General features: G+C 45.1%; 1 protein-coding gene across 1 annotated transcript in view; it reads left to right on the forward strand.

Annotated features, from left to right (window-relative positions):
* The window catches only part of HTR4 (5-hydroxytryptamine receptor 4), a 166,432-nt gene extending 153,719 nt beyond the window's left edge, over window positions 1-12,713 (forward strand). Inside the window, exon 6 of the mRNA XM_026658055.1 lies at window positions 10,686-12,713. Within this exon, the coding sequence (XP_026513840.1) occupies window positions 10,686-10,773 (88 nt within the window). The 3' untranslated portion in view covers window positions 10,774-12,713. The remainder of the gene's footprint in view (window positions 1-10,685) is intronic.
* The last annotated feature ends 2,136 nt before the right edge of the window (window positions 12,714-14,849 follow it).

A 14,849-nucleotide genomic window follows, 5' to 3' on the forward strand; every position in this document is an offset into this window, starting at 1 on the left:
TCTGACAATAGCAGAGGCTCCTTGGAATCTCCTACTGGAATTGGAAGTGGCCATCTGTCCACCAGGCTCCTATCTTGAAATCTCATTTCACCATCTCCCTCTTCTTTATTTTGTGGGGTGCTTCAGCTCTTCCATCTACTGGACATTCTGCTCAGACAGACAATAATGCGCATTTTAGATCTTTTGGATTATTTTGTCTCTGAGCCTTCTGTGCCACTGGTTTTCATATGATCTGATCTAACAAAAATAAAGGCAGAGATGCAGTGTCAAGGCCTCTTTAAGTTGCAATGGTCTGTACTGACCCAGCTCTGAGTGTTACCCTACATTCCAACCCCCTTACCACACCCTATTTATGTGCATTTGCTTCCCACTTAGGCTTCAGCACACAACTCCATAGCAATTAGCATAGTCCATTACACTAGGTAGGTTTGGGGGCTGCCCAGTTTAACTGCCTTAAGCTGGTAAACTGTTCCCAAAATGAAGCTTCTCTCATCAGACAGGTTCTTCACAGCCCTCATCAGGAGAGAAACGGCTGAAGGCTTTGTTCCTCCTCCACTCATCAGTTAGAACACCAGAGGAATCAGCATCACTCCTACCCACAACTATGACACCGCTGCAGGATCCTTTAGTACTTCACTGATGCAATGCAAATACTTTCAGGGCACAGATGGAGAACTAAGTGTAATGATACAAGGCTGCTGTTGCGTTGAGCCCCCAGAGTGCAGGGGCAGAGGCAGAGCAGGGAGCAGCTGAAAGGCTGGCTGCATTTGCTACCAAGCTTTATTAGGGATCCCTGAGATCACTACTATTTCTGGTTTATTTAAAAATGTATTTTCACTTGAAGCCTGCTAATTGTCATGTAGCAAGTCTATGTAACTGCATGTTCCTGTGAGAGTTACCCTGAACCTCCCTCCTCCATCCGCTCCAATCATCTGTTACACCCACTTGTTGCATCTTAAATTAGATTGTAAACCCTTCAGGGCAGGCACTGTCTTTTAATATGTCTGGCCAGAGCCCAGCACGATGGGGTTTCTATCTTGTGCTACAGTGATGCAAATAATAATATGTTCATCTCTCCTAGAGTTCAGAGTTAAAATTTTCTTGGTACCCAAACCCCAAGGTGGAGACAGATTATTTTTAAACAGGTGTATTAAATAGCAGACAGAATGTTCTTACTATGTACTAGGGGCTGGTGTATAGTGAAAACTTACATTGGCATAGCTATGTCTCTCAGGGGTGCGAAAAATCCACAGCCTTGAGAGACGTTGTTAAGCCAGCCTAACCCCTGGTGTAGACAGTGGAAGAGAGAACCCCTCCCACTGCTGTAGTGAATGCCTACACTGAACAGCTACAGCAGTGCAACTGTGCCAGCAATGCCCCTCTGCCATGTACATTGGCCAAACCGGACTGTCTCTACACAAAAGAATAAATGGATACAAATCTGACATCAGGAATTATAACATTAAAAAACCAGTAGGAAAACACTTCAATCTCCCTGGTCACTCAATAGCAGACCTCAAAGTGACAAATCTTCAACAACAAAAACTTCAAAAACAGACTCCAATGTGAAACTGCAGAACTGGAATTTATTTGCAAAATGGACACCATCAAGTTAGGCCTGAATAAAGGCTGGGAGTGGTTGGGTCATTACAAAACCTAAACCTAATTTCCCCCATACTGATTTCCCCCTACTGTTACTCACACCTTCTTGTCAACTGTTTGAAATGGGCCATTCTCATTACCACTACAAAAGGTATTTTTCCTCCCTTGGTATCCTACTGTTAATTGAATTGTCTCGTTAGACTGACCTCACACTCGGTAAGGCAACTCCCATCTTTTCATGTATTTATACCTGCTCCTGTATTTTCCACTCCATGCATCTGATGAAGTGGGTTCTAGCCCACGAAAGCCTATGCCCAAATACATTTGTTAGTCTCTAAGGTACCACAAGGACTCCTCGTTGTTTTTGCTGATACAGACTAACACGGCTACCACTCTGAAACCAGTCCCAACACAGATACTCACAAAACCACACATACACTAACACAGCTACACGCAGAACACAAATTTTCAATATACGTGGAGAAGCAAAAGCATGCATGTACAAACACAAAACAAACATGCACATACAGAGACTTTTACTACCCTCAAGGATACAAAAAAACCCTCTCTATCTCTATAAATGTTGATGATGAAAAACTGTTTCCTTCATTTTCTAGGTGGGGGACAGAATTAACAACCCCCCAATCAAATCAAATCTTTCCAAGCCTAGTTTGTAAGTAGCTGCAGAACTTGGTATAAGTCTTCAACAAATGTTTCTCCGCCACAACAACAGAAACCAGGCTCCCGTGAATTGAAAATAAAGTTTCCTATTCAGCAAGCACTTGATACTATAAACAGGCAGATTCGGGGGTGATTACCAAATGGAGAGCAGATGTGGCTGCACTACATGGAATAGGTTTAGGGAGGCTGAGGTATTCTCTATCAGTCTGTCCTCAGCAAGGCTGAGATTGATGCTTTCGCCATGCATGGCGTGTTCTGGGTATTTCGCTTTTGAATTTTTTTCTCTGCTGTTATTACACTTTGGGAATAAATATTTTTATTTGTAAAGGTTAACAAGACTGGAACCAGCGATAAGCCCAATGTTTATTCAAAGGCTTCGAAAAGTGCAGGTAGTTGCCACGCATGAGTTCCCTTCTGTAGTCTATTAGTGAGACAGCTCCAGCCAGCAGGGGCCATCTTCACTCCCCACAGGTTTTTCATGTGCTGTGCCTGCTAATACAACCCAAATCCTTGCCCATTGTTTGTGACATTGTTCTGAGTGTGGAGCGGCCCCTCGTCCTTGCGGTAGCCACCAAGGTTAATTTAATGTAAGATTACAGACTTGAATCAAGCCAGGGTCCTTGAGATGAGGGATGGATATGAGTGTTAGGGCTAGGCCCGGGCTATTGTTAAAGTTAAGGGGACTGATTCATTACTGTTCTACCGCGCTTTTACATTGTCTCTGCAGGCGTAAAATGCTGTAATGCTGTATGTGGCCACTTGGGGAATTCCCCTGGTGTAGGGGGCATCCTGGGCAGGTATAGTCAGTGTAGCTAGGCTTATAGTACCCTCACAGAGACCCAGGCATAAGGGGCATGCCAGGGAATGGAGACAGAAATGTTCCTGTTCTCCAGCTACTTTTGCCTGCTAGAAGGGCCCCGGCACTCTATGTTGTGCTCCACTATCAAGAGCAGCCCTCAGAAAGAGGAGGTGCAAAAGTGTCAAGCCACTATTTACCCAGCCCCTGGTCCACACTCAGAATGGGAGTTGGGATGAATTTGGCCCCTTGCCTAGAACAAATCCTGGGTCTAATGTTGGGCTCAGGGCTAGAATTCACATCCAGGAAGCTCAGGCACCATGGCACATTGAGCTTCACTCCAGTGTTAGCTCATGTAATTCTTGCAGGTGACACACCGTCCTAGGCTGTCACCTCTGCGAGATAGCTTTCCAGGGGCATTTCTTCTAGGGCAGAGAAGATGCCCACCTTTGCTTCTGCTGGCTTCTTTCCTGCTTTGGTTTGAATACTATAAAGCCCCATAAATAATCTCCTAGACTCCCCACCATGATGACAGATAATTCTATAGGGAGCCTCCTGTCTAGTTCATCCAAGTTTCAATGTTCCCATTGGAAGGAGCGGGACAAGCAGGCACAAGAGACCTCCACAGTTCTGGGGACTGTTTTGCAGCACAGGGTACCTGGGGGGAGCCAAAAACTACTAACTATCTTGGCTTTGCTTCCCTAATTGTAGAAATCAGTGTGTGGGGGGGGGGAGGGGACAGGGGGGAGAGGGTGTGATTGGCTGAGAGTTGAAGGGAGAAACTGCAAGAAAGTTATATCCCATTGGTGATTATTTTCCTTGTATTTGGTGAATTCCCAAGATATTTTAGGATCACAGCCTCCTCATTTCTATCATGAATCTGTCAAGGATTTATCCAAACAGTCCCCTCAACTGTGCTGAAAGCTAATTCCAACCATTTAATTAAAAAGCCCATTGTACTGTCAGAAACAGTGTGTGCTGCAGAAGCAATTATCTCCAAATTGGTCATTATCACAATTAAAATACCATTTTGCAAGCATGGAAACAGCCTGAGGCAGAAGTTCCTTTATGGGTAATAATGGCTCTCCTTTATCGGACATTATTGCTGGGTGATGCTGTTTGTGGTCTGAAATGAAATGGCAATAAGCACTTGTTACTGAGTTAGGGGAGGAGTCAGCTTCATACATGATAGGAAGAGTGGGGAGCTATTTCTAATGGAGTTTGAATGATATACCAGCATTTAAACGTCCCATATTAGCGACTCATTGTAGGTAGTAGAGCTGAGCAAATAATTTGCAGTGAATAATTTACTCAATGAGTTTAGCCTCTTTTTCTGTTCATGGATTGTGATTTCCTCAGATTTATTCATTATTCAAACCTACTCGGCAAATACCTCTTGACACATTTATCCTGACTATTCGGCATCCACATAGTGTCGCTTAGTTGTGATTGGTGAGATAAGTCACATGGCATGTTGTTTCCCGATTGGATGAATATGCAAGTGCTTCAAGTGTGAGTGAATGTAAAATTCAGTTGCACAAATGCTTGTGCATTTCAATTTGAAATGTGCTTTCTGTGAATGTTTGTGCCTGTAAAGTGAAGATGATAATCCCAGAGAGCAGATTGAATAAAGTGTTGTAATCTGAGAAGGGCGGGGCCTTATGATCTTCTACATCTGGATTTTAAAGTTAGCGCTGTAACAACTAAGCAGTCTGAAGTGTCATATGAAAGAAGAAACCACTGAGAAACCATCACATAGCACAGTAGTCCACCAATGGAAAAGCCCTTAGGCAGTATATTTATGAAACCTCCCAGGCGTCAATAATACAGAATATCTATTATTCCCTTGTTTTAGTTTTCACACTGTGGTATGATTGCTCATTGTGATACAGAATGCTTCTCCCTCCCCCATATGCCCATCTCCCCAGATGGCAAACAGTTGGAATTTTTGGACCAAGCACCAGAAGCAACATGAAAATAAATTTCTGCCCTGAGAGATTCTACAGCACACTAACAATTTCTCTTTAGCTCGCACGCTTTTCGTACAGATGGCACCTTCTGCTAAAATGCCGAACATGGACAATTCCTTTCTGACTACAAGCAGAGATGGACGATATGCTGCCTCCTTTGGGTGCCTTGTATGAAGCCACTTTTCAATAGCTGTATCTCCTGCTGCTGAACAGACTGTGCATCATTCTGCAGCATGGCTGCCTTGCTCGCAGAGCACATGGTCTCTCTTAACTCAGCTGTAGCACAGATCCTGGCTTGCTGATGTTTCCTTGATAGAGCTTCTTGCACAAATGAATTCAGTCTGACTTGGCACAATATACAAAAATCAAGTCTTTGCAAATTGTTCTTATATTTTTAATGCCAGAACTGACCATTATGTTAATCTTGTCTGACTTCCTGTCTAGCACAGGCCATTGCATTTCACCCACTAATTCCAGCATCAAGCCCGTATCTTGTGGTTGAGCTAGAGCATATTTTTAGAAAGCCATCTGATCTTTATTTTAAAGATTTCAAGTGGCTGGGAATCCACCTTATCCCTTGGTAAGCTGTTTCAATGGTTATATCCACATGCATAATGATCAGTATTAAAACAGCTGATAGCTATATTAGAAATGAGCTTGAGCCAGGACAAATTTAGATCCAGAGCGAGTTTTCCCCAAAGTTTGGGTGTGTTCATATCCCCGCTTTTGGTTTAGGCCCTTTTCTGTTACACAGGCCCTAACAGATAGGTACTTAGTACATGCACTCAAAGGCCCTACTCTGCACAGAGGAGTGTGCAATTCTAGACATTCTGTGGCTAGAGTGTTATAAGAACAAATCTTGGGTCTAATGCTATTTGCCTCCCCTCTTCATGCATGCTAAAGTAGTAGAACTGATCATATTCCTTTTTAAACATGCACTTTAGGATTGGGTAATTGTTTCATGGAATCATAGGATATCAGGGTTGGAAGGGACCTCAGGAGGTCATCTAGTCCAACCCCCTGCTCAAAGCAGGACCAATTCCCAACTAAATCATCCCAGTCAGGGCTTTGTCAAGCCTGATCTTAAAAACCTCTAAGGAAGGAGATTCCACCACTTCCCTAGGTAACCCGTTCCAGTGCTTCACCACCCTCCTAGTGAAAAAGTTTTTCCTAATATCCAACCTAAACCTCCCCCACTGCAACTTGAGACCATTACTCCTTGTTCTGTCATCTGCTACCACTGAGAACAGTCTAGATCCATCCTCTTTGGAACCCCCATTCAGGTAGTTGAAAGCAGCTATCAAATCGCCCCTCAGTCTTCTCTTCTGCAGACTAAACAATCCCAGTTCCCTCAGCCTCTCCTCATAAGTCATGTGCTCCAGACCCCTAATCATTTTTGTTGCCCTCCGCTGGACTCTTTCCAATTTTTCCACATCCTTCTTGTAGTGTGGGGCCCAAAACTGGACACAGTACTCCAGAAGAGGCCTCACCAATGTCGAATAGAGGGGAATGATCACGTCCCTCAATCTGCTGGCAATGCCCCTACTTATACAGCTCAAAATGCCGTTAGCCTTCTTGGCAACAAGGGCATACTGTCGACTCATATCCAGCTTCTCGTCCACTGTAACCCCAGGTCTTTTTCTGCAGAACTGATGCCTAGCCGCTCGGTCCCTAGTCTGTAGCAGTGCATGGGATATTTCCGTCTTAAGTGCAGGACTCTGCACTTGTTCTTGTTGAACCTCATCAGATTTCTTTTGGCCCAATCCTCTAATTTGTCTAGGTCCCTCTGTATCCTATCCCTACCCTCCAGCGTATCTACCACTCCTCCCAGTTTAGTGTCATCTGCAAACTTGCTGAGGGTGCAGTCCACACCATCCTCCAGATCATTAATGAAGATACTGAACAAAACCGGCCCCAGGACCGACCCTTGGGGCACTCCGCTTGGTACCGGCTCCCAACTAGACATGGAGCCATTGATCACTACTCATTGAGCCCGATGATCTAGCCAGCTTTCTATCCATCTTATAGTCCATTCATCCAACCCATACTTCTTTAACTTGCCGGCAAGAATACTGTGGGAGACAGTATCAAAAGCTTTGCTAAAGTCAAGGAATAACATGTCCACTATTTTCCCCTCATCCACAGAGCCAGTTATCTCGTCATAGAAGGCAATTAGGTTAGTCAGGCATGACTTTCCCTTGATGAATCCATGCTGACTATTCGTGATCACTTTCCTCTCCTTTAAGTGCTTCAGAATTGATTCCTTGAGGCCCTGCTCCATGATTTTTCCAGGGACTGAGGTGAGGCTGACTGGCCTGTAGTTCCCCGGATCCTCTGTCTTCCCTTTTTTAAAGATGGGCACCGGCTCTGCAATCACATCCGCCAATTCCTTTAGCACCCTCGGATGCAGCGCATCTGGCCCCATGGACTTGTGCTCGTCCAGCTTTTCTAAATAGTCCTGAACCTCTTCTTTCTCCTCAGAAGGCTGGTCTCCTCCTCCCCATGCTGTGCTGCCCAATGCAGCAGTCTGGGAGCTGACCTTGTTCATGAAGACAGAGGCAAAAAAAAGCATTGAGTACATTAGCTTTTTCCACATCCTCTGTCACTAGGTTGCCTCCCTCATTCAGTAAGGGGCCCACACTTTTCTTGACCTTCTTCTTGTTGCTAATGTAACCCTTCTGCCAGGCCAAGTGATAGCAGCAAGGGCCGGGTTCAGTACATAGGGGTCCCTTCCCAACAGCGTGACACAGAACCAGCTCGAGCCCCCACCCAGTGACCTGGGAAAATCTTACACACACCCCTGGGCGCCTCGAAGAGGCAATAATTCCCCTCTCGCAAGCACAGAGCCTCGGTGTAGCAGAAAAATGTTTAATAACATGAGGTAAACGACATAGCATTAAATTGGGAAAACACCACAACTAGAGTTCATAGACCAAACCATGAGCGAAGACCCACCCCAGCAAATTGGGCCGTGTCCTTTCCCGTTGGTTCTTGAAACCAGCAACCAAAGTCCCAAAAGTCCAACAACCCCAAAGTCTCTTGGGTCCAGCAACCCAAGAATCACCAAAGTCCCAAAAGTCCAACAACCCCCCAAAGTCTCTGTCCCTGGTCAGTGCAGCCCCAGAGTTCAGGGGGGAGGGGCGCAGGGTGTTAAGGGGCACCTTACGTGATCCGAGACCAACCGGCCGCCTCTCCATGGGGTTCCACCGCAGCCTTCACCACGAGCCGCTCCACTCCACCTGCTGTCCCGTGAGCTGCTCCTGCCGTCCCACGAACTGCTCTGCTCTGCTCCGCTCACCGACCTGTAAGCCGCCCGGCTCCACTCCGCTCCAACCGTCCCCGCAAGGCTCCGCTCTGCCAGCTGCTCCTCCAGCTGCTCTGCTCCGCTCCGCTCACCGACCTGTGAGCCGCTCAGCTCCGCTCTGCTCTGCTCCAACCGTCCCCGCGAGGCTCCACTCGGCTAGCTGCTCCTCCAGCCATCCCCGCAAACTGCTCCGCCAGCCGCTTAGCAATTCAGGCTCCCCCACTAGTTAACACAGCCTCAGTGATCTCAGCTCTTAGTAACTTTAGCTCTTTTGTGATTTCAGCTCATAGTGATTTCAGCTCATAGTAGGGGAGCCCCAGTGCTGGTGCACTAGTGGCCCAAAGTGAACTCAGCTCAGCAGCCTGTAACTAGACTCCTAAGGGAATCAAAGTTAGCTCTGACATTCAACAGTGGAGAGAGGAGAAGGTGCAATTGGTGTTTCAGGCTCACGCAGGGGCCCCACACCACCAGGTACCAATACCTGCCCCCAACCTCTCTCAATTCACTGGGTTTTGTAACCCATGCCCCTTGACAAGCAAATGCTACTTAGGTAATGGTGACGGATTCACTCAGTCCTTCTGTCATACAACAGTTCCACTAGCCTTGATTCACAGAATCAGGGTAACAAAACTTTATTCTTCCTGCCCCAATAACAGAGAAACTGGGGATCCCACACCAGCCAAAGTAACCACTTTTGGTTGCTGTGGGCTCATGCTAGGCGTGTGGGTGTGCCTATGCAAACAAGATCCGCCCTTGGAGTTCTTTTCCACACTCGCCATAATTCACCACCAGATGTCAGGGTAGAGCTCATCCTGACTCTGCTTACACTAACATACCTGAAGAAACCCTTCTTGTTACTCTTAATATCTCTTGCTAGCTGCAACTCCAAGTATGATTTGGCCTTTCTGATTTCACTCCTGCATGCCTGAGCAATATTTTTATACTCCTCAGTTTCAGATGTGTAAGGTTCAGATGAAGGGGAATAAAGGCTTGTTTACATGGACACTTAGGCCAGATCTACTCTACAGACCTATATCGGTAGAACTATGTCGCTCGGGGTGTGAAAAATCCACTCCCCTGAGCAACATAGTTCTACCCCCCCATGTAGACCTCACTGTGTTGATGGGAGAAGCTTCTCCCATTAACATAGCAACCACCTCTTGTGGAGAAGCATTAACTATGCCAGCTTGTTGGATCCACATGGGATGCTGAGCGGCTTTGAACATCTGACCTCACAGGGTGGGACCTGAAAAGTCATTATAATTAATTGCTTCAGTGAACAGTGTTTTTCACCCTCTAGTTCTGTGCAGCAATTCCATTTTGGGGGGAGTCTGGACTCTTGCAAGGAAGACTGATTATTAGATATGAAGTGTTGCAAGGATTTGCATGAGCCACTTTGGCACCAGTTGCTGGGGAGCCTTCCGATCATCTCACACCTACCCCTTTTCACGAAGCATTGCACTCCAAATCCCTTTTACTAGGAGAGACAGAAACCAGAACAATGGGTCTCCACCAGCCTAAGCCAGCAACGCCACTTGCTGTACATAACGTTGTTTTGAGAAGGGCAGCGTGAGGCTGCCTGGTAGTTTAGATAGTGGAATAAGAGGCAGAGATGGAGGTCCTTACCCCCATCCTTCATTTACAGCACCATCAGTTAGGGCCCAGAGTCTGCAGGAAATCAGTAATTTGTGAATATGAAGTGGAGTTTAGCCTGCAGAATGCTCTCATTTTTCAATCGGGGAAGTGTGTGTATTTCAGGAGTCTCCAGAAGGTTGTAATCCTGCATGGCAATGATCTAATTGGACATGAAATGATCAGTATTCAGGACAGTTGTACTAAAAGAACTGAGATTACTAGCAATCAGTTGTTTTTAGTGTATGGTTCACATGACTCAGAGGGCAGGTCTCTGGGTCACTTTAAAGGACATATACATTCCAAGCCAAAGCAAAGTGATTTTTTAATACTTGCTTTAAAGAGATTCAATTCTGTGTTGACAACTCAATCCCCAACATCCACCCCAGAATCCCGGGTCTCCTAATTCATTAGTTTGGTTTCTTATGGTACTTGTTATAGCTCAGTTCTACATGAACCGGCAGGTTCCTACTTTGCATGGGTTGGGGTTAACATTATAGTCACAGTCATCTTCTGCCATCATGAACATGGTTTGGATTTACATTTTACTTGGCAGGTGGAGCAGGGAAACGGGATATTAGGAGCACTCTGAAGTCAACCTGCCTAGGTCTCAGACTCTCCTGAGAAAAGAAAAGGCTCAGCCTGTCCTTTTTAATTTGCTCTCCTGACTCCTATTTGTTTTGCTTTCCCCTCCTCCTAGGTACACAGTTTTACATAATGGGCATCATCAGGAACACGAGAAGCTTCCCATCCACAATGACCCAGAATCCCAGGAGTCCTGTTTCTAATGAAGACCCTGGCAGAGGAACCGCACACCTGCACACCAGATGATTTTGGGGCAGCAGGACTCTAATGCAAGCTCATTTGCCTGCATTTCCCTGGTGCCTCCTGTATTGATTTGATAGGAATGGCTAACAGCATGAAGATAGTGACTGACGAGGCTGAGGAGGGGATGCAATGTGCAGAACAATTGAGGAGACCTCTCTGTTGCTGCAGGAGGATGTCTGGACTTTATTAACGCAGCAGGGCCTTAATGTCAGTGCTTTACAGAGGTGTGCAAACTTCCATCCCTGTATACAAAGAGCACACACACAAGCCCTCGCACACACATACCCACACTGAGATTTATGGTTTTTCGCCAGCTGCCATTTTTTGCTGCATGCCGCCTCTTTGTTTTGTGGCCACAATATTGTGATCTTAAAGATTTCAAAGTCTGACTTGAAGCTGTAACGCTGAACTGCAGTAAATGCCTCCTTTGTCTGCTCAAGGTCACACCTACGCCTAACATGGTGCTGTCAGGAGAGACGTAGTGCTTATGTTTTCTTTCTGAAAAGAAAAGGAATTCTTTTCCTTCTCGGTTATCTTCAATGGTGAGATCTGTCAGTGTGAGCTGACAATTCCCTCTGTCCAGCGCAATATCAAATGGAAACAGTGTTTCCCTGTAGATACTTTCCAGTGAGGGTCCTGACCAAGATCTCTGGTAAAAGAGCCAATGAGCAAAAATAGCCCATGAGGATCTAAAATGCAGCCCACAGAGACATATCATCTTTGATATGGAGACATGGCCCACACAGAGACTGCAAGTCCCAGCAAGTGCTGATCTATATTAGCCAGAAGACAGTAGTCACAGTCTGCCCCATTTTCTACCTATTAGATGCAGTAGTCCTTATTTGGGCAAACTTTGGGCATCCCGCCTGTAAAAGAAAGGTTGATCAAGAGACAAAGTCCTTAGGGAATATCAATCTGTAATAGCTCACTAAGTGCCATGTTGATAAATATATGCCATCTAAAGAGCTTTTCTAGCTACAGTTGGAAGACAAACTCCTACTTGGGTGTTTTGCTTTTTCTTCCCTCCCCTCCCCCCATCCACCTATGAGGCTTAAAAAAAAAACAAAAAACAAACTTCAGAACTTTCAAATGTTGCCCGATGCACCTGCCCTTTTACAATAATCTCATATCCTAGCTACTTCCTGCATGCAGCTATTACTACATTCCTTGTAGGCAGCTTCCTCCTTTGCATGTAAATGACAGGCAACGCTGTAGATCTAGGAACCCTGGGAGTCTGATTTTCGTGCAGTGGGAAATACACAGGTTCTACATCGTGGGCCTGTAACCTCCTTAGATGAAGATCTAACCCAAAGATGACGGCCTTAGCCTGGAAAACAGAAATGTATTTTGTTACATTGTGTAATCATGTACAGATTTTTTTTAATGTAAAGAAAAAAGTTGACATTATTTATTATTATTTTTAAAAAGAAGTGTTTTTTCCATTCTAAGCTTCTAAAACATGGGAGTTTAACATATAAATATTATTTTATTAATGTTCTGTTGCTATGTGACAGGTATCTACTGTAAAAACAACCTGCTTTGAACAAAGAAAAAGTATTGCTGAGAAAGAGAATTTTGTGCATGATAACAGCAAGCAGGTTTCCAACCATGGTGTCTGATTATCCTTGACTTCCTTGAAATGTTCTTTGCACTTGGAAAAACTCCATGCTAAAGTGTCTCATCTTTTTCTTTTAAAAATCATTAGTGCACTGGCCAGGAATAGCCCTAATTAGATGAAATGGTAGAGCCAAATAATTTTAATTTAGAAAGCCCGAAGAGGTTAGCAGCAGGCACAAAACTGTTGGCTTTAATACTTCATATTTTACTACAGGCACTGGCAGTAAATATAAGATGTTCTAAGAGAGCGCGTGAGAGACGCAATTTGACAAAGGCCCAGTTCGGTAATCACATGCTTGTGTAGGGGTGGCTTTTCAAAAGTGCTCAGGATTGGCCTAATTCTGCTCCCATTGTAGTCAATGATACAATTTCCATTGACTTCAATGGGAGAAGGGTTAGGCCATTGCTGAGTGCTTTTGAGAAGACCATCCCCAAGCACCTTTACTCCTGTGATTTAGTTCTCAGTGGAACTATTTGTGTGAACGGTGTTTGCAGGACTCAGTTCTGTGACATTAGCCCAAGTAGTGTTGGGACCCTGCATTCATCCTAAGTGGCAACAGGGCTGGCTCCAAGCGGCTTTTTTGCCGCCCCAAGCGGTGAAGCGGGGGGAAAAAAAAAGATAAAGCTGCGATCGGCGGCACTTCGGCAGCAGCTCTACTGCGCCGCTTCATTCTTCGGGGGCAATTCGGCAGCGGGTCCTTCCCTCCCAGAGGGAGTGAGGGACCTGCCGCCGAATTGCCGACGAAGACCCGGACATGCCGCCCCTTTCCATTGGCTGCCCCAAGCACCTGCTTCCTTTGCTGGTGCCTGAAGCCGGCTCTGAGTGGCAAACAAACAAAACCAACCAACCAAACAAACAAACAAAAACCAAGTAAATCCTTTTCTCTTTCCCCATAAAAAGGCACTGAAAAAGTTCAGTGGAAGATTTCTGTGAGTGAGATGAGACCATTAGCATGGTGACATGTGCAATGGAGTTTCATTTTTCCTTCTTTTGCTCTTGGATTGTTATTTTTTCCTAATGTATTCTCATGTGCTTTAACAGTATATCTCATCTTAATTTAAAATAAAATCCTGAACACTGTCTTACTCATGGCAAATGTCCAAGGGGGTTCTCAATGGGACATTTGATTCACAAGCCAAAATAATCAGCAGCTCTGAAACAAAAAGTACTCCTGTTCTAAAACCCCTTAGTACATTTAGGAAACGTAAGTGTCCATGAACTGTGTCACTTCTGGCTAATGACTGGTTGGTACCAAAGTGCAAGAGGTTTCATGTAAGTTAACCTGTCACTAGCCACCTGGCAGCTACTATTTCATAACTACTCAATAGTTTCAGCAACGCTTCTCTGGTCGAAGTAAATCATATTTTCAAACACCAAAGCAATCTAGTGCTTCTCTGAAGAACAGGGGGTCTCAATCCTTGTTTTTTTTTCCTTCTCTGAAGTTTCAGTTGCTGCTCATTGATTGACTTCAGTGGTTTGTGAGTTCATAATTTCATGGACCATTCTGGGTAGTGATTTCCATGCCACTTTGGAGCACAGGCCTGGAGACCTGGTCTCAATCTGATTCAGCATCGCGAAGTATGGTGCTGAATAATATGTAACGCATCAGCCATTGAAAAAAATAAAGTTCCTCTATGTATATTACTGTCTAGTTCACTCCAATTTGTTTGCATTGTTTACACTGTATTTACATGGGACGACCCAATTGGACGAGCATTCGCAAGTGGCTATAGCAGTGCCTTTCTGGTTAGTGCTATTACACTTGGTGGGAAAGCTATGCAGTTCTGAACAATTATACCATGCCGTGATAGGGGGAGGAAGCAATAAGACATGAAGTCCAAGTGCTTTGGACTGCTCAATGACTGTAACAATCATCCTGAAACATCAGGGCAGCACTTTATCACCAGTTATGGAAGGAAATCAACATTCAAAAGTTAGGAAAATCAGGCTGGATACATAGCACGTTATAGCTGGTCAGAAAGGTCCAGTTTTTTAAAGAGCATCAGATCCTCAGCTTGTAAATCAACAGATCCCCACTGAAGACAATGGATCTATGACATCTAAGCATCTGGCCCAGAGTGCTGAAGTTGTTTCCGCATTTGCTAGCTAGTGAATCAGTGTCAGGCCTGATTCTCCCCAGCCTGGCATCCTGTGTCGTCATTTACACCAGTGCAAAGTTAGTGTAAAAAGCAACCCAAGCAAGTTGGTATGGTTTTACACCTGCTTTGCACTGCCTGTAAGTGACTATGCAAATCAGGGGAGAATCGGACCTCAGCTTAGAAAATACTGGGCAGCCCCTGGGTTACACAAAGAGCTCCTTAAAGTTTCCTTATCCTTAAGAAGTCTACTATCCTTCCAGGTGCTTCAAGACCTTCTCTCACTCTCTGCCCACCTCCTTCAGACCCCTCTCATCTCCCA

Source organism: Terrapene carolina, unplaced genomic scaffold (assembly GCF_002925995.2).
Source record: "Terrapene carolina triunguis isolate 2854851 unplaced genomic scaffold, T_m_triunguis-2.0 Scaffold395, whole genome shotgun sequence".
Lineage (NCBI taxonomy): Eukaryota > Metazoa > Chordata > Testudines > Emydidae > Terrapene > Terrapene triunguis.